Source organism: Tenrec ecaudatus, chromosome 9 (genome assembly GCF_050624435.1).
Source record: "Tenrec ecaudatus isolate mTenEca1 chromosome 9, mTenEca1.hap1, whole genome shotgun sequence".
In the NCBI taxonomy this organism is placed as follows: domain Eukaryota; kingdom Metazoa; phylum Chordata; class Mammalia; order Afrosoricida; family Tenrecidae; genus Tenrec; species Tenrec ecaudatus.
In genome coordinates, this window is record NC_134538.1 from 157,064,742 (window position 1) to 157,083,819 (window position 19,078).

At 52.2% G+C, this 19,078-nt stretch overlaps 1 protein-coding gene across 2 annotated transcripts in view; it reads right to left on the reverse strand.

Annotated features, from left to right (window-relative positions):
- KIAA1549 (KIAA1549 ortholog) overlaps positions 1 to 19,078 on the reverse strand; it is a 105,044-nt gene that overhangs the window by 55,382 nt on the left and 30,584 nt on the right. For both annotated transcript variants that reach the window (XR_012786134.1, XM_075558719.1), the window contains exons 2-4: positions 8,326 to 10,905; positions 2,467 to 2,555; positions 537 to 714 (exon numbers count right to left, since the gene is read on the reverse strand). Coding sequence is in view for 1 of the 2 variants with exons in the window: in XM_075558719.1 (XP_075414834.1) it covers positions 537 to 714; positions 2,467 to 2,555; positions 8,326 to 10,905 (2,847 nt within the window). In the remaining variant the exon portion in view is untranslated. The remainder of the gene's footprint in view (positions 1 to 536; positions 715 to 2,466; positions 2,556 to 8,325; positions 10,906 to 19,078) is intronic.

Below are 19,078 nucleotides of genomic sequence, written 5' to 3' on the forward strand. Positions count from 1 at the left end.
GAGTAACAGCAAACAGGATTCATTGCCATCAGCTGTGTATAAAATGAGCCCCGCCTGAGCAGCTCCCAATCACTGCCATCAGGTTGATGTCTGCTCATGACCCTAAAGGGCAGATAGAACTGCCCCTGTGAGTTTCTGAGACTGTAACTCTTTGTGAGAATAGAGAATCTTTCTCCAATGGAGCACCTGGTGGATTTCGAACTGCTGACCTTTTGGATTGGAGCCCAGTGAAATAAATCCTAATGCACCGGGGCTCCTCACTGTCTGAGAAGCAGGAGGGGAGTCTCTCACCAGCTTTGTAGCCTACTCACTCACATCCTGACTAAACCCTGTATACGTGAGCACTGTCTGTGAGTTCTGTGTGGCTTTTGCAATGAATTAAAGACTAAACAAAAAAGGTAGAGAATGTGTGACACAATCCAACAATAAAAGGAGATATGCCTATGGTGGATTTTTGTTTTTTAAACCGCACCAAAGTTTTTAAATCAATGAAACTTAAGATTCCCTTTACCAGTCTCCACCCTCGGTCCTCTCACCTGTCTGGACCTGGAACCTGGAGTCCGGCACAGAGAAGGAGGGCCTCAGGGCCAGGATGAGCGGGGTCCGGTCCCGCACTAGCTTGCTGCCAATGAGCACGTTGATGACCGAAACTGCCGTGTAGACCACGGGGCTGGAGGTTACCAGAAAGGTGAAGTCAGGGGAAATCTCATAGACCTACGGGAAAAGACACAAAGGAAGAAATGCTTGCAAGTATGAGACCCATCACCTTGAGGTCCATTGACACCGTGGCTGCAACCATGGGCTCGGACATAGGAACACTTGAGGACAGGGTCGCTATGGGTTGGGACCAACTCGAAAGCACCGAACAACAACAGCACAAGAGGGCCAAGAAGACCACACAACAGGTGTGCTGGGTGAAAAATAAATTAACACCTGAGGTTGGTTTTCAACGAGAGAGCCGCGCTTCTCAGGGGATCCACATTTTATGTCAGCTGTCCTTGTCTATTTCTACACTTGCCAAACTGCTCAAGAGCAGACAGTTACAGCTCCGAGAGAAGCAAGTGGCAGCAGGGGCTGATGAAAGCATTACTCACACTGAGTCTTGGGGAATCGAGACGCTTATTTTACTGAAAACAAATGGAAGGGTGCGCTCATGCCCCAGAGAGGCTCAGTCGCCAGAAGTAGAGGGGGCGCCACACAGGCAGTGCTAGTCTCTAGTAGCTCTGGTGGCTTGGTGGGTTAGGCATCTGGCTGCACAGCAGGATCAGGTATTCAAACTGAGGCTGTCTGCTCCTTTGAAAGTATAGTCTCAGAAGCTCTGAATAGGGTCCCTATGAGCCAGAATTAACTCGAGGGAAATGGGTGAGGGTTTGGTTTGGTTTGGGGTTAGTTAACCATGCTACAAAAGTAAAACAAAATAGATGATATGTATTTTCCCCCAAAAATCACTTCACTAGGACATTATGCAGACATCAGCATTGATTTTAAGATCTTTTCTTTCACCTGAACTATCGATCAGCAGAAAAGGGCATGAGCTACGTCACGCTGTTTTCCCCTACCCCTACGTCTTTGAAAGCCCACGTGTATTTCAAACTCAACGCACGTCTCACTCTGAAGGGTGGCATTTGGCCAGCCCAGTAGCCCCGCCTGGTTGGTAGCTCTCATGGGGACAGAGCAGGTGTAGAATAGAGCTTTCCTGAATTGAGCAAGCTGAAGAGGCCCTGGCATGGGTGCATCACACATCTGAATCCCACCTCTCCCTCAGTGGACGCACAGGAAAACACACACACCCTGCAGCTCACACACACAACCCGAGAGAGCAGTGGGAGGAAGTAAACCGGTTGTGGGGTCAATGTGGTACTCACTCTAAATCCAAATGTCTCCTCTCTGCCCTCACGTAAAGCTAGGGAAGAGAACCATCAACCCAAACTCTGCCCCCTCTGGTCTAAGACACCCCCAAACGAAACCAGAAAACACAATGCCTCTGGGAAGTTGACACCAACTCATGACCACCTCTCAAGGGTCCCGGAGCAGAACTGCCCCCTGGGGGCTTCTTGACTGCACAGTGCTAGGACTTTGCCCCACAGGGCTGCTGGGTGGGGCTGAACCACTAACCTTTACATTGGATGCTGAGAGCAAGCACTGGGCCCCAGCCAGGCTCCTTGGTCTTGAACCTCCCCCTTGCGTGTTCCAACTCTGCCAGCATAGCCTGACTGGTGGCTGAAACCCCACCTCCCTGGTCAGTCAAAGGAGGCTTCCCTGATGAAGTGATGTCTGAGTGGGGAGGGGATGAGCAGGTGTTGACCAGGCGAGCCAACGTAAGCGAGGGAGAGCATGAGGGAAATTCTAGTGGAATCTAGTGGAGCCCGGGCCTCCATGCCCCCATCCTGTTACACATAGATTTCCAGTGCCTCAGGGACTTGAGACGCCAGCCAACCCCGACCACCTGCCTGGGGACTCACTTACCTTGAGCTCCACAGCCCGGCTGAAGTGGACACGCAGCACCTCCTTGATGGACATGATGATGTACTCGTGCACAGCTCTTCGAGCCAGCACTGCAATTCAAGCCAAGCGCAAGGACATTAGTTTATCAGGAAGAACCTGGTCATCGCTGATCTCATCCTCGGGCTGATGTCCTCTAGCAGAGGTGTGACTGAATTCAGAATTGGTTTTAAAGCAAGGCCCGGAGGGAGCATTTTAACATTAGGTTTATGGGTCACATCATTCTGATCATCAACGAAAATTACACGAACCGCTTACATTTACCTCCTACCATTTATGCTGACTTCTACCAAATATATATCCAAATTCACTTTCTTCTCGGCCTTCGAATCTCAAAATGCTGTGTGGTCTACCTATTTCTATGGATACATGTCAATTTGATGAAAACATAAATTGAGTATGAATTCCAGTAATTTGGTTTCAGTCATAAAAGCATTACTTCAGTAATAAATATACATATGGTCAAAAGGCTTTTAGAAAGTAAACATGAAATACACAGTCGATGGACCAACCCAAGAAACTCTTACGATGTCAAACCCAGTATCTCAAATGTGGTATGTTAAATATTATAAATTTTATATTAACAAAGAGTATCATATAGTTTCATTTATAAGTTAACAATGTATAATTATGTTTGTTATTCTTTAAGTTGTTTTTAAAGAAAATTTGTGGTTTCGTTCATGTGTCAATGCGACGTGTGTCTGTAGAGACAGGTGTGTAAGAATGTCTGTGAACCTAGCATTAAGGACGGAATGGCTGCTAAGGACTTCCAGAGGGCCCTCGGTGGAGATGGGGAAGTTTGGAGGGACACAGCCATGGCATCTAGTCAGTTGGGACCCACCAGGGCATAGGAGCAGTTGGTTGTCAGTTTCATCTGGGCAAAGGCCAGGTCTTCTCTCAACTCCACCTTGTGAAGGTTTGAATTGTGTGTCCCCAAGAGCCAGGCTGAAGCCCTAACTCCTATACATGTAAAAGTGACCTGGTTGGCAAACAGGTCTTTGAAGGGTTACCAGTTAGGGCAGTGGTTCTCAACCTTCCTAATGCAGCGACCCTTTAATACAGTTCCTCACGTTGTGGTGACCCCCAACCATAAAATTATTTTCGTTCCTACTTCATAAACTGAAATTTTACTACTGCTATGAATCAGGCGACACCTGTGAAAGGGTTGTTCAATCCCCAAAGGGGTCACGATCCACAGGTTGAGAACCGCTGGGTTAGGGGAACAAGAGGTCACACTGGAGCAGGGTTGAGTCCTTAGGGGGATAAAGAGAAGAGACACAGCAGGGAGACAGGAAAAAAAGCCATGGGTCACAGTTGCAGCCTGGGAACACCAGTCAGCCCAGGAGCTGGGAGAGAGGCAGGGCAGAGGTCCTCCCTCAGAGACTCAACAGGGCTAAGGCCTTGCTCCAGCTGGGAGGTGATGGGCTTTGTCCTCATGGGCCCCGGAGTGGCAAAGCCAGATAGCTCAACTCAAGTCCAGACAACCACAAGAAAGCAAACATTGTGATGAAGGGCGCGTATGCATAAAAGTCATGTATGTGCACGCTACACTGCAGTCTATAGTGTTACAATAGCATGATAAAAAAGTTGAAGTGTCATAAGAATGACCAAAATGGGACACGGAGACAAAAGGTGGGTACTGCTGGAAAAATGGTGCCCACAGACAGGCTCGACATAGGGTGGCCCTGGGCCTTCAATGTGGTACAATGACGGGAAGGAAGCACAACAGAAGGGCAGTCGGTGCCTGTGCTGTGTCACTGCTACCTCGGTAACTGGCCCTTGATGACAAAACACCAGGTGTCAAAAAGCCCTGGGCAACGATAGTTGAAGAGACTCTAAGTGGTCACTCAACCAAACTAGTTAAGGTCATTCACTAGAAAAAAAAGGGCTTTACAAAGCCCTGAGTGGAGGGTGCTCTGCACTACTTGTGGAAAACAAGCTTTCCACAATGCCTATGTGTTCAAATTCAGTGTAGGAATTACATACTCCTTACAAAGAATTCTAGCTAGGCTCAGCCATTTTTCATATCTAAAAAAACTTTAGTAAAAAAATGTGCCACTTTGTGGAAACAATGTGTCCACGAACATCAGTTTCTATCATCTTGAGGCCAGAACTGGATGGTGCCCATTTGCCACTACAACTGCTCTGAAAAGGATCACATTGGAAGGTCCTGAATAGAATGGGAGAAATGTAGGACAAAACCCACCAGGCTTGCCGGCTGGGTAGAGACAGAAGAACCCCTGAGCCTATGGCCCTTCCCCATCAGGCCTAGAACAGAACACATCGCTATGTATGCATAATCAACCATTTAAAATCAAAAAGGCAGCATTTACCCAAGAACAGAGTTAGAAGGGAACAGGGAGGAAGTGGGATAGAGCAATTGTCCACAGAGGGGCTTGCAATGGGTGAGTTCAAGCTGAATGTTATGAATGGCTGAATGTAGAGCTACAATCTGCTCTGTAAAACTGTACCGAAGTCATAATAAAAAAGCTTTTAAAGAAAGAACATATCCTAACTTCTCCGTTGGGTAAGCTTACCTCAGCTCCCTTCGTGTCCCTACTTTCATTGCTTTCCTCTTTCATGAGCATCCCATAATGCAAAATTAGAAAAGGTTTGATACTACTTACTGTTCTGCTTCCCAATTCTGCCTTAATTTTTTTTTCTGCCTTAATTTCTAAAACCAGCTACAGAGGGTGGGGTAGAGAGGGGAAGCAGATTACAAGGATCTACATATAACCTTTTCCCTGGGGGATGAACAACAGAAAAGTGGGTGATGGGAGACATTGGACAGTGTACGATATGACAAAATAATAATTTATAAATGATCAAGGGCTCATGATGGAGGGGGGAGGGGGGAGCGGGGAGGGAGGAGGGAAAAATGAGGACCTGATGCCAGGGACTTACATGGAGAGCAAATGCTTTGAGAATGAAAAGGGTAACAAATGTACAAATGTGCTTTATACAATTGATGTATGTATTATGATAAATTGTATGAGTCCCCAATAAAATTATTTAAAAACGAAATTAAAACGTAGCTACAGAAGCCCTATGCTGCTTCCTTCTTAAGGATGACCACAAAAGGGCTGTGGGTATTGACACTGGGTAGCAGGTAAGTTTTCACAAGTCACAAGCAGAGGGCCCCACCAATCCTGAGGACTGTGGGGTTGGACTTCAAAAGTTCACGGGAAAATGGAATTAGAAGGCAATGGAATTTCCCCATTAACTTTACAAAGTTCGCTCATGCTCACCCTCCAAGAACTCTGCTTCCCCCACACACTTATTACAGCCCCCAAGAAAGCACAGCCCCATGAGCTGCCTGCACTGGAATGGAGGCTCTCAGACGGACAGGACCACGTCTTACTCATGGCTGTCCCTAAAAGCTTCTGGAAGCACCTCACACATACTAAGTCCTCAATGACTAATGTCATGAAGAAGAGGGTTACCTGTGCATGCCATCACATGGACCCTGGGTTTGTTAGATAGCTTAGCCTAGGGATTGGGAAGTCCATTGACACATGTCCAGGAGAGCCAGCATAGAACAAAGCTGGATTTTCCCCGCCGGTGGTCACGGATGGGCGTTACACCTGGAGCAGCCCACCTGGGCCAGGTGATTGCAATTCAGCCAATGGGACGGGCCTGGGGTCGTTCACCACGCCTCCCCTGGGAATCCTTGAAAAGGCAGGAACCGAGAGGGAGAGGGGTCTTGGCTTGTCTGGTCTTATTTCGGAGGAAACTTGAGAGATCTTTGCATGACCCTAAGCAGTCTCTGCCAGGCCGCAAGGTCAAAAGGAATCCTATGGGTGCCGAGTAAAACCTGAAGCTTCTTTTAACTCTCATTAAATTCACTTGGATCACGAGCCCGGCTTCGGCATGAATTCTTTCTCGTGTGGAGCCAAGGACCGAGGTTGGCATTTAGCCCAAAGAGAGAGACCTTACAGGTTCAGAGGGCTAAAACAACCCACACGACTATAGGGAAAACTCCTGCCCAGCTGGCTAGAAACTCAGGCTGCAGGCCGATGGTCACAGCTGCTCTCCCATCACCCCACCTCTCTTTCCTCAGGGGTCAAGGGATGTGTTCAGGCCACCTAAAGACAGAGTGGGCTTCCTTGAAAGGGAAGTGAGACCAACAGAAGACCGCAATATTGCAGTACCCTTAAACATTTACCCAGCTCTCCACTTAGCCCAACACAAAAGCCGACTTTGCTTCCCGACTGGGGTCTAAGGATCAGGGACACAGATGCCACCAAGAACTTTTTGGGCTTCTTTTACTCCTTGGATGTGTTCTGATGCCACTAATGCTTCTATGTGGTCGTTAGCAAGCTGCTGCTTAAATGCAGGGCTAGGTAGCCAACATGTGTGAATGTATTCAAATCTTTAAAAAAAACAAAAGCAGGAACAATAAAGTTTACTGAACCATGTATTCAAACCTTGACGATAACCCAATGAAGGTGGTGCCAGCACCATCCTGAATGAATACTTGAGAGAACTGAGAACGGGAGTGGGCAGGGGGGGGGGGGTTGTCACTGCCTACAGAATAGGAGGGAGACTCGAAGGGTTGGGGACTGCTACCAGGGACTGTGTGGCTCCAAAGCCTCCACTGCTAACCACTATGCATATGAGGGTCATTCAAAAAGTACTGCTGTTGGGTTGCAGTTCATACAGGCATTAGTTCATTCCAAACCAAGCATGTTTAAGTGCGTCTCTGCAATCCGTGGGCGGCTGAAGACAAGTCCTCTGGGTAATAAAACTAAAACATAAACTCACTGCCATCAAGTCGATTCAGCCTCACAGCGACCCTACAGAACAGGGCAGAACTGCCCCTGTAGGTTTCCAAGACTGTAAATCTTTACAGTAGAAAACCTCATCTTTCTCCCTCAGCGACACTGGTGGTTTCAAACTACTGACCTTGCTGTCAGCAGCCCAACATGTACCCCACCATGCCACCAGGGCTCCCCATGAATAATACACTTGTCTTAATCTCATTAGGGTGCCTTTAAGTGGCTCCCCCGGGAGATCTGCTGGGCTGGTTCAACTCCAGCAGACTGTCTCTGGGGATGTCAATGGGTCATCTTGACAGATTTTCTTAAAGGGCACAAGGGCAAGCCGGCGCCGGCAGCCGCTTGAAAGGAAGTTTACAGAAACTGGAAAACTGCAGTGTTGAGAAAAAGGCCAGGAAAGTTTTCTCTTTTTTTTGTTTTAAATCACAACAATGCACTTGCTAGTTCCCTAAGGATGGCCAGCGCTGTCCAGGGAGAATTTCACTGGGAAACTTGACCCCACCCCCATCCACTCCAGCCCTGCTCTTGACCCCTTCAGGTTTGTGTGCCCCAAACTCAAAGGACACTTCGGAGGAGCACAGTTGAGGTCCCCCATGAAGACCGAGAGGGCTGCGGTGATGGGAAAGGTTAGGGGGCGAAGGCTGCGCCTGTGACATCTGGAGACGCAGTCAGAGGAGGTGTTGAGAAGCAACAGCTTCGATAGTTTCATTCAGCGCGGGTCTCTGTGATTTGCAGGCAATACTTTGTGACTTGCCCACCTTCACCCCCCACCCCCCCAAACATTGTAAACGAGGGAGGAGTTTAAAAAACAACAACCTGCCACGGAGCCAGCTTCCCTGCGTGGCTCCCCTCGTGGGTGAGGGCAGAACCGTGCGCTCCGCGGGGCTTTCATCCCGGAACCTGCCCGGCCTCTTTGCCAAGGTGCCTCTGGCGGGACTCCAACCTCCACCCTTTCCGTTCGCAGCCCCATGCATCAGCCGCCTGAGCACCTCAGAAAGAGCATCCCAAACAAGCTGCAGAAGCGACTTTACGCAGGTGCCCTTACCAGCCGTGATCAGGTAGGCATCGGGCACGGTGATGTCACACACGAACGGCGGCCTGGTGGCGACGGCGGCTGGCGTGCGGAGCAGGGCTTCAGGCGTGGCGCTGGTCCCCGGGGGGAGGGCCGTGGGGCCCGAGTGCGGAGGCTGACCGGCAGGCCGGCCGCTCGGCGGGCCCGTGGCGTCCACAGGCGGGAGAGCGGCAGGTTCGGCGGAGCCGTTCACCTGGAAGTCCGTGGGCGCGAAGGACGGGCCCCCAAACGATGGCTCTGTGGCGGGAGGTGAGGGGGCGGCCTCAGAAACCAGTGAGGAGGGCACGTCTGCCGCTGGTGCCGTCCGGGTGGGCGCCGTGGCGGTCAGAGAGGGGAAGGCGGACGCGCGGCCATCTGTCTCGCTGACATCAACGTCCGGAAGCGCGGGAGTCACCAACAGGGACGGCAGGGCTGACGTGGGTGCAGGATGGGAGGCAGCCGGCGCTGATGGGAAGAGGGTGCCCGCCATGCCCAGGTCGGAGAGGCCCTGGGAAGCGGCGGGCGCCAGGGTGGGGCCCACAGACCCGGCGGGGAAGCGCGACAACTCGGAACGCCAGGCAGTCAACGAGGAAGTGGATGTCCAGAGAGTGTCCGGCGGGGCTGCTTCCGAGACGTCTAAAGATGCGGGCGGGGAACTCGACGGCGCGGGCGTTTCAAAGGAAGCAGGAGGGAGAGCGGACGCGTGGGAAAGCGGGTCCGCACTTGGCCAAAGCTGGGGAACTCCGAGGGGGGTGGAATTCGGAACCGGAACCGGAAGTGACGGCCGGCGGACCGCGGCAGAGGACGTCAGCGCAGCCCCGGGCGTGGGCGACGCCTGCGAGAGGGCCGCGGACAGATCGCTCGCCGCGACCGCGGACGAAGGCGCCGGCACTTCGGAGGCTGCGGGTGCCGCGCTGCTCAAGCCCAGCGGCGGCGTCGGGGAAAAGCTGGATGCAAAATCCCACAGACTTCCGGTGCCGCGTTGGGAAAAGCCGGGGGGCTCGGGGCCAGAGAGAAGCCACGATTCCGCGGAGGGAGCCAACCCTGAGGGAGCCAACGCGCTTGGGCTTGGGCCTGCGACCGGGGACATCGTGCTCTCCTCTGCGGCGGAGAAAGAGGCGCCAAGGAATCCGCTGCTGAGAGAAACCGCCGCGGCCGCCCGCGACGACGCGACCAGGCTTTCGCCCCCCCACGGGGAGCGGAAGGACGTCGCCTCGAGTGACAGGAGGGTGGCAGGGGGGTGGTCTGGGAGGAAAGGAGCGTGTGTGGTCGCGAGGCCACTCGCGTCCGCCGCCGCCGAGACGCCGCGGCTCCGTGCCGAGATGGCCCCGGCCGGCGAGGAGAGTGACGGCACGGGTCGGCGGGGGAAAGTCGTATCCAGTTCCGGAGGCTCTTCCTCAACCTCCGAGAAGTCCGCCGTCCCAGCGCTGCCCGGGGCAGGGAGGCTGCTGGCTTCCCACCCGGGGAAGGACAAGGACGGGGTCAAGGTCTCGGGGCCGTGGCCGGAGCCCGAGTCTGTCTCCAGGAGGCTCGAGGGCGGAGCTTGAGGCGGGGTGAACGGAGGGCAAGAAGCGGAGCGCGTGGGTTTCGAGGAAGGGGTGGGGCTCGGGACCGGAGTGCCAGCCAGGTGACTGGGGGCCGCCACGTGCCCGAGCAGCGGGGACGTTTCGGGCAGAAAGGAGTGGCCAGAGGCGTCAGCTGAGGGCGCAGAGAAGGGGTCAAATGCCAGGGGAGTGGCGGACCAGGTCGAACCCGTGCTGCCGCTGGAAGGCAGAGCCGCGCTGGCACCGTGAGAGGCGGGCGGGATCTGTGCCGAAACAAGGGCGCGCTGCAGCCCCGGCCTCGAAGCGGGGGTCGCTGCTGTTGGGTCGCTGTCGGCACTTGCTTGCAGAAGCTGCGTGGCCTCGGGGAGCGCTGGCCGCGGGGTCTCGAGGACTGGCGACGGGGAACTCCACCAGAGGGGTCCCATATCTTCCAGGGCCGAAGCCGCGTCCTCGGGCAAAGTGCTGCTTGCCCGATGCCCAAACGCGTCTGTGGGAGAAAGCACCAAATTCCTGCTCGGAGTTGGGAGCAAGCCCTGGGGAGTGGGAACGGTTGGCAGGGACGGAGGCGGGCTGGGGAGACCGGCATCTGTCAGGGGGAGCTGCGCGGCCGCGTGGCTGTGCAGCGAACTCGGGGGGAAGGATGGTGTCAGCACAGCTGCTGGCGTGTGTGGCGGCAGCCCCATGGAGCTGGGTGGACTGTCATCCTGTGTGATCGGGGGGAGCGTCCATGAAGTAGCCCATTGGACATCTGGCAAAAAGTTGTCCATCTCATCGTCGTCATCCGGGACCACCTCATTGCTCCCGGCCGACACATAACTGGCCGGGAAGACACTGGGGTGGGCCGTTTCCCCGTGGGGAGGGAAGGTGGTATACAGAGAGGCAGTAAGTGGTGGGTCCGTGGCTCGGGGGGTGCTGCTTGGCGGGGGCTCCGGAGCCGGTTCTGTTAAGGCCACATGTGCGGTGCTGAGCGGGGGGCTTCTCCCCAGCAAGTGCGACAAGGTGCCATGCAGCTCAGCGGAGGGCTGGTCCACTGCGGAGACAGAAGAAGTCCGTCACAATACACCCACAGCACTGGTGACACCCAGCTTCCCGGAGACAGAAGAAGTCCGTCACAATACACCCACAGCACTGGTGACACCCAGCTTCCCAGCAACATCTGCTTAGCCCGCAGTCAGGTAATGGGTGAGCAGGAAACAGCTAGAGCTGCCACTGGGTTCGTTTGTGCAGGTCTTCATCGACTTGGGTCTCACCTTTATGTGTATGTTGTATGTGTGTGACATGCAGCGTGTTTTTTGTGGGATGTGTGTAGTGTTTTGTGGGATGTGGGTGACAGGAATGAGTGTGTGGTATAAATGTGTGTACATTTGATGTGTGTGGTAGGAATGTATGTATGTGTGCAATGTGTGTGTGGTATGCATGTGTATAGTGTGTGCTTGTGGCACGTGTATGTGGTATGTTTTAGGGGTATGTGATGTGCTATGCAAATGCGGCATGTTTGTGGTATATGGGTCTATGGCTTGTGTGGTATGTGTTTGAGGGTGGGTATTTGTGCGTGTATGGTGTGTGCACACATGCATGTGTACATACTGACATACGTTTTTCTCTGTCTTCCTAATGACTCACACTAATGCTCACCGAACATGAGATACTAAAAAAAGCAGAGGCGCCTTGAGCCGTTTAGTCTAGCCTCATTTACCACCAGAGGTAAGAGAGGCTCAGAGGAGGACAACAGACCCATGACAGGGCCAGCCTGTCCAAGGTGAAGATGGACCAGGAAATGGGCTTCCCTTGATCTGAAGCAACTTTCAGTGGTCAAGAATAGCTGTCCTCTAGAAGAAACGCACTACTGCCCCCACCCAATTTACAACTAAAAATTGTCATTAAAAAAAGAAAGAAAAATAAACGTACAACCAGCAAAGAGTATTCTTAGACCCAGCATTAGAGGCCATCCACCCATGGGCATCAATCCAGTTCTTAACTCTCCTTGCCCCCCTCAAGCCTTCTCAATGACACTCTGGCCAAATAGCTGCCTACGTCCAAGGGCTTTTATCATTTGCCTATCACATTTCATGCGTGGCTGGAAGCAAACACGGTATTCACTACCTTGGGCAAAGCAGCCACGCTCTATTCTGTGGAAAAGGCTTCGCTGCTGCTCTCAACTCACTGCTATTGAGTCTGTGCTGACCCACAGCTACCTTACAAGTCAGTAGAACTGCCCCTCTGGATTTCTGAGACTCACTTTTTTTTTTTTACTCACTCTGTACAGGAGTAGAAAACCCCATCTTTCTCTGTAGGAGCAGTTCATGGTTTTGAACCACTGACCTTGTGGTTAGCAACCCAATACATGACCACTATGCCACCAGGGGCCATCACACTGCAATGATGTGTGAAAGGGCAGAGCTGCCCAGTTTTCTTCATTATAATCGTTAGAGGAGCTAATAATCACCAGGTCTTTCTTCCGCCAAACCCTGGGTGGGTTCTAATCGCCAACCTTTGTTAGCATCGGAGTGCTTAACCATTGCAACAACAGGGCTCCTTTTCTCAAAAACCAAACACACTGCCATTGGGTCTTGGTGACCCTAAAGGACAGGGTAGGGCACTCCCTGAGGATTTCCAAGGCTGTACCTTTTTATGGGAGTAGAGGCCCTGTCTAGCTCCCAAGGAGCTTCTAGTGGTTTCAAACTGCTGGCCTTGAGGTTAGCAGCCCAACACATCACCACTAGGCCTCCAGGGCTCCGTCTAGTAAAGATTAAAATGCTATAAGTGTACTTAAGAATAAGATCGTCCTTCTGTCAAAACAACACGGCATACAGGGCCAAAGCATACCCAAGGGCAAACCATTTTTCGGGTCTGTTTCAAAACTCGTCCACGCTTTGAAACATCAGGTCCGTGGCAGAATGGTTTGCTAGTGAACCAGAGACTGCCAGAGAGCAAGCAGGAAAGAGAAGTCCGCCGCAGTTTGCAGCGGAGGCCCTCCAAGTACCTGCAGCACATTAAAATGAAAGTGCCTCCCTCACAGCACAGGAACCAGGAGGGCAAGGTGGCCCTGAGAAGAAAACCGCCCGCCTGCAAGAGTCTGGTATCAGAAACTGCCTGCTGAGAGACGGGAGGAGTACCAGCAGGGTCAGGTCACCCGATAGGCTAGGTAAGCACAGGCTGCCTGTGTGTACTTACTCATCTGGGGGTAAGCAATTTCATAGTCTCCCGCATTGGGTTCTGCTACCAGGACTGGCCAGCATCTGTCTGCAGCCCCCCAGCCCTTTCTCACACAATCAAAGCCTCTTTTTAACACGATCCCCACTAGGGACACACGGAGGGCCCAGTCAGCAAGGTAAGTGTGGGCTTACTTGTGCTTAGCTATGAATCTGGAGTGCACTGCCTCGCGTGGGTTTCGTCACATTTCACTCCAGATTCCATAAGTAAGCACAAATAAGCCTTTGCTTACTGGGTACCAGACAGAGCAGCATTCCCCCCTCTCCCCCCCCCCTTGTTGGCTTCAGGAGAAAAGCCGCTCTTGGTGGATACCGCAGCTGAAACGCACAGGGAATGGTTTCTCTACTCCATTCAGGAAGCGGCTGAGAAACCCGGCTGAGCCTCAGTCTCAGCATAAAAGCTTCAGGGACTGGGATTTCAAGCCCTGGAGATCAATTTTCAAGCCCTCCGCATGGCCCCAACAGAGTGACAAGTCTCCCTTTAAGGAGAAAGGGGACTGGGGCGTTCCAGCACTTCTCAAGCATGCTCCTGTATGTAGACAGATCTTGGGGTATCCTGAGCCCCACCGCTCCCAGAGGACCTTTGGCTGTGGGTCTCCACCCACACTTTGTGTAGTAAGCGCTGAAGCCCTTGACACCACACCACACATAGCCCTGGGTCATGCATCCTCACCACCAGCCGGTCAGTGTCCTGTGGTGATTGGTGTGATGCTGGAAGCTAGGCCATCAGTATTTCAAATACCAGCAGGGCCACCCAAGGTGGACAGGTTTCTGCCAAGCTTCCAAACTGAGGCAGACTAGGAAGAAAGACCTGGTTCTCTACTTCTGAAAACAGCCAATGAAAGCCCAATGGATCAGAACAGAATGTGGTGGCAGCAATTGTACAAGTCTACTTGATATGATTGAACTATGGGATGATATGACGTATTAAGTTCCAAATAATAATAAAATAAAAAACGGAATATGGTTTCCATGGCTCCTTGTAATTCAGCACTGACTGGCCAAAGGCTCCCTGTGTCTCACCTGCCAGGCTCTGGCCGCAAGGCTGTTACCTACCAGGAGCAGGCCAGCCTCCGCTTTCCACAGCACCGCACTGACACAGGAATTCGGGAAGAGGATGAAGACGTTTGCAGAAACGGCTTAGACTCACACTAGCCAGACAACATGGTGTTCTCACTTACCTTGTCTAACTTTAAATTTAAGTTGCATTTTACAACCTGGCACTATTTCTGAGACACAGCAGCCCTTGGTGGCTTTGTGCCCAATTGATCCTCTAAGACCCAGGTCAGCCCCTCAGGCTGGAGATGAGTTCAAGCTGTTTCAGCTGACTTGCTCGAAATGTGAACTGGGGCAGAGCCCATGCCAAGGAGTTCTAAGCCGTAACTGTTCTTTCCATGCCACTAAGCAGTCCACCACTAACCCCTGAAGAATTGAAGAACAAGCTAGATGAGGGCAAAAAGCCAGCTAAATTAGGGGCCCATGAGCCTGTGTCATGGGCTGGGCTGTGACCTCTGAAGAGAGTTCCAGTCCGAACTCTTGGACCTGTGAATGTGGCCTTGTTTAGAAATAGGGTTCTTCCACGTGTTAATTAACAGCTAAATAGTTAGGCAATTAAGTTAATTACGTTCACTCACTGCCACTGTCATCCTGTCCATTCCGACTCTAACTCCTAGCAACCTAACAGAACAGAATAAATCTGTCCTTCTGGGTTTCTGAGACTCGATCTTTACTGGAACAGGCAGCCTCATCGTTCTCCTAGAAGCGGCTGGTGGATTTGAACCAACACATCTGTGGCTAGCAGCCCAATGCTTACACTGATCCATCCACTAGGGCTCCAATCACATTCACAAGAGGTCATCATTAGGCAAGTCCTGATCTGCTATGAGGTGGTGCAGTGGTTATGCGTTAGGCTGCAATCCGCATGGTCAGCAGTTTGAAACCTCCAGCAGCTCCTCAGATAAAGACTGGGTTTTCTACTCCTGTACACAGTTACAGTCTTGGAAACTCGCAAGGGGTGCTGGGAGTCGGCATTGACTGGATGGCAGGGAGTGAGAATCCGATATGAATGGTGTCCGTGGTAAAAACAAGTGAGGAACAGTTGGTGTCAGATTAGGGAGTATGGAAGCATGGCTGACCTCTGCCCTGTGGCCATTCGGAATCTCCTCCCTACAGAAGTCAGAGGAGGAGGTCAGATGTGGCCTCCATAGCATTTCCTCCTTGCTGTTACATTGAGGGACTGCAAGCAATGCCACGAAATAAAACGTGCGTAAACTGTCGATGGAACCAACTTGCTCTGTAAACTCTCACAGAAACCACAATTCTAAAAAAGAAATACCCCACCCTCCTTCCTTCTCCGAAAAAAAAAGGAAAAACAGATGTCAACTTGGCAGGGCCACTCTCAATGCTCCAGCAATGATGTGACGACATCATCCCCTCCCCTCTGATGGAATCTGATGTGAACAGTGGTAAGAGAATCAGGATGGGATGCAACAGTCCTGGTCAGATATAAGGAAGTTTCCCTAGGATGTGGCCTAGGACACCTCTTATCTTCTTGGAGAGAGAAGCCAACAGAGGGGGAGACCCACTTCTACCAGGAAAAAAGAACCAGGTGCAGAGACCATCCTTTGGGCCCAGGGAACCTGCTGTAGCCTGGAGACACAGGACACCTTCCTTTAGAGCCAGCACTTTGAAGTCAGGCTTCCGGCCTCCTCAACTGTAAGAGACAAATTTCTGTGCCTTAAAACCATCAATTTGTGGTATTTCTGTCATAGCAGCAGTAGGTAACTAAGACAATGAGATGTTCTCTTCAATTATCTTGAAACATGTTTAAAGGTTTGTCTTTCATATTTAAACTGCAACATGCCTGGGGGGGTGGGGTGTGTGTGTGTAGTGTGAGTATGTGAGTTTGCTGTGAATATATGAGTGTGAGAGTGTGTGTGTGTCTGTGTGTTGTCAGATGTGTGAACAACAGGATGGACGAAGGTGTCCCAGACCAATGACACTTGAAATGTGCTCCACGAACTTGCTGTTTGTGGTCTGCAAAGAGGCCAGATGTGCGAGCCAGCATGGAAATGCGAAAGATCCAACAAAAATGTCAGCTCACTAGATGGCACAATGTGTGAGGGGCAATTTACCCCCAGGTGCCGGCTCCTTTTGTTGTCTCCATGGAAACCAAGGGTCCACAGAGCAGCAACACTTGGAGGACCTGCTGGAGGAGACAGAGCTGTGGAGGACACAGAAAGGATAGGAAGAGAGGTAGTAGAAGACGGAAGATTCCAGGGCAGGGCCAGAAGGGAGCTGGCCTTTAACCCTCAGTCAGGGGAGAGGCTGTGAGGCGACCCACAGACACTGGTGAAACAGGGAACTCTGGTCAGAGGTGTCCTGTATAAGATGGCTTGTCCCTTCTGGAGAATGCAGCCAGGACATCCACTGAGGGTGGGGTGGCAGGCAGGGCAGGAGAGAGGAGATGGTGGCCTGGACATGGAGGAGCAGGGGAGGGGCATCGGGAGGCGAGGGACAGGGCTGCCTGGCCAGGCCCTTCCACAGGAGTGACATCTGAAATGGGGCCACATCAGGAACAAATCACAGCTCGGGGCTCCCTCCCGTTAGAATCTGGGACTTACACCAAGGACGCTCACCGTCAAGCTCATGGCACAGAAAAGGATCCACTAAGGCAGCAGTTCTCAACCTGTGGGTCCAGATCCCTTTGGGGGTCGAACGACCCTTTCACAGGGGCCGCCCAATTCATAACAGGAGCAAAATGACAGTTCTGAAGTAACAACAAAAATAATCTTATGGTCGGGGGGGTCCCCACCACATGAGGAACTGTATGAAAGGGTCTCGGCATGAGGAAGGTTGAGACCACCGCACGAAGGGCCAAGGAAAAGCAACTGATTGGGCGTTGCCAATCGTAAGACCACAACTGCACCCCTCCTCACGGGCGACATGGTTAGGTTCCAGAGTCGAGGCTGTTATACAAAGATAGGCATTTTGAGAAAATGAAGGATGAGCGCTTCAAATCCCACAAAACAATTACTACCTGTAACCTCGCGATTAATAGCCCAATGCTGACTCACTCTGCCACGAGGGCGCCTTAAGTGAGTGCATTTAAGCGGGGGTACTTAAAAACCTAAACTAGAGGTCGTCCTTGGGCATCCTTTCATTCTCAACTTATTTTTAAATCATTTTATTGGGGGCTCTTACAGCTATGAGAACAATCATACATCAATTGTATCATGTACATTTGTACCTATGCTTGTTGATATTTCTAAACATTTTCTGTTTGAGCCCTGGGTATCTATTAACTCCTCTTTTTGCCCTCCTTCCCCCATCCTCCCACCCTCGTGAACCTTTCATAACTTTCATATCTCACACCAACCGCTGTCTCCCTTTACCCACGTTTCTGCTGTTCTTCCCCATTTGAGGGGGGAAGGGTTGGGGTTATTTGTGGATCACTGTGATCGGTTCCCCCTTTTCTCCCTTTCGGGTTACGTCCCAGCCAACATTCAAATGCCTGAATTGCCATGTCCTCATCTTTCCAGCTGACTGTCGCGGCGGCAGAGCCTGCTGGAAACAAAGAGCCTGCCAGTCTCGGGGCGCATCCTGGTCTACCAGCTGCCTTTGAGTCAACAGCACCTCAGGGGGGCCCCATGGTGTGTCGGTGAGATCAGCAACCCTTGGGTGACTCCGGGTAGACGCAAACCTCCAACATTTTTAGTTAGCAGCTGAGCACGTTAACCGTTTGTACCACTGGGGACCCCATCATGGTCCAGCCCAAGTCATTAAGCTGAGTCTCCATCCCTGGACCTGCTAAATCAGCTCTGGGGTTTCTGAGAACTTCTACCCCACCTACATGTGTCGGTCCTCCATGTACAGAACTGAAATGGGACCCGAGCGCCTGCTGGGAGCTTTCCCAGGCTCCCCTGCCTTCTGCACCAATGGAAAGACGTGGGAATGCTACTAGGCGCTGCCTGTCTGCCTCCTGGAGGTTGGGAAGGTCCAGCTGGCCAAGACAAGGTCCCATCCAGGGTGCCCTGTCAACTCAGCAGCCTTTGGAGATTCACAGGAGGGAGTCCTGAGGAAGAGAGTGTAGCCCTGTCCCTCAAGAGCACAGATGGCTCTCCGTCAGGAGTCTGGCCAGGGAAGACCCTAGCTAGCCAAAGCTCTTCAGCATGGTCAGCTAAAATTCCAGCCAGTGGTGGAGACACTGGGGCCTGGGGCCCAAGAACACAGCACAAGGGGACACAACTGAGCCCAGATCTACCCCCAGCAGGCCCCATTCCCCTGGAGAAATCTCCGGTTATCAGTCAGGCCTTCACTTCCTATGCAGAGATGGGGCCGCAGATTACAACTGGTGCCATCACTAGTCCTCGGAGAGTACCACTCAGTAACTCAGATCCCATGGCTGCGGCAGATGGAACGGGGGCAACACTGCAATTCCAAGCTACAGGGCACAGGGCAGACATCAGTAGCGGTTTCACCAGGGGACATCTGCACCATTTCCTCCAGGAGGGGAGGGGAGGAGAGGACTGAAAGTTTGGTGTGAAGCAAAGCACAGAACGGAGTATACATGGGGAGACTCGGGGTTGGCCTTGGTTTTGGCTCTTCCCCAACCGGCACCACCATCCTTTACCAGCCTGGAAGGCCAGCCTGCCAGCACCCCTAGCCCCCAAAACCTACCACTCCCCATGCTCAACTCCCTCAGAACAAAGGCAGAAACCATTCTGAGTTGGCCATCTGCTTCTCCAAGAACACAATCCAAACCACAGCCCATAATAATGGGAAGGGGACACGGGGCGTCTGGAGATGATCTCCCGGGTCCGGTTGCTCCCTGAGGGCTGGAATGCCGTACATGCCAGTGACAAAGCATGAGGTGGCACTTTCCGTCCTGACCAGCAGCAACCAGTTTCCACACTAACACGGATGGACATCTGTCCCCAGTGCCAGGAGACACAGCTGCCACCCTAGTGGCTCCAATGACAACAGACCACA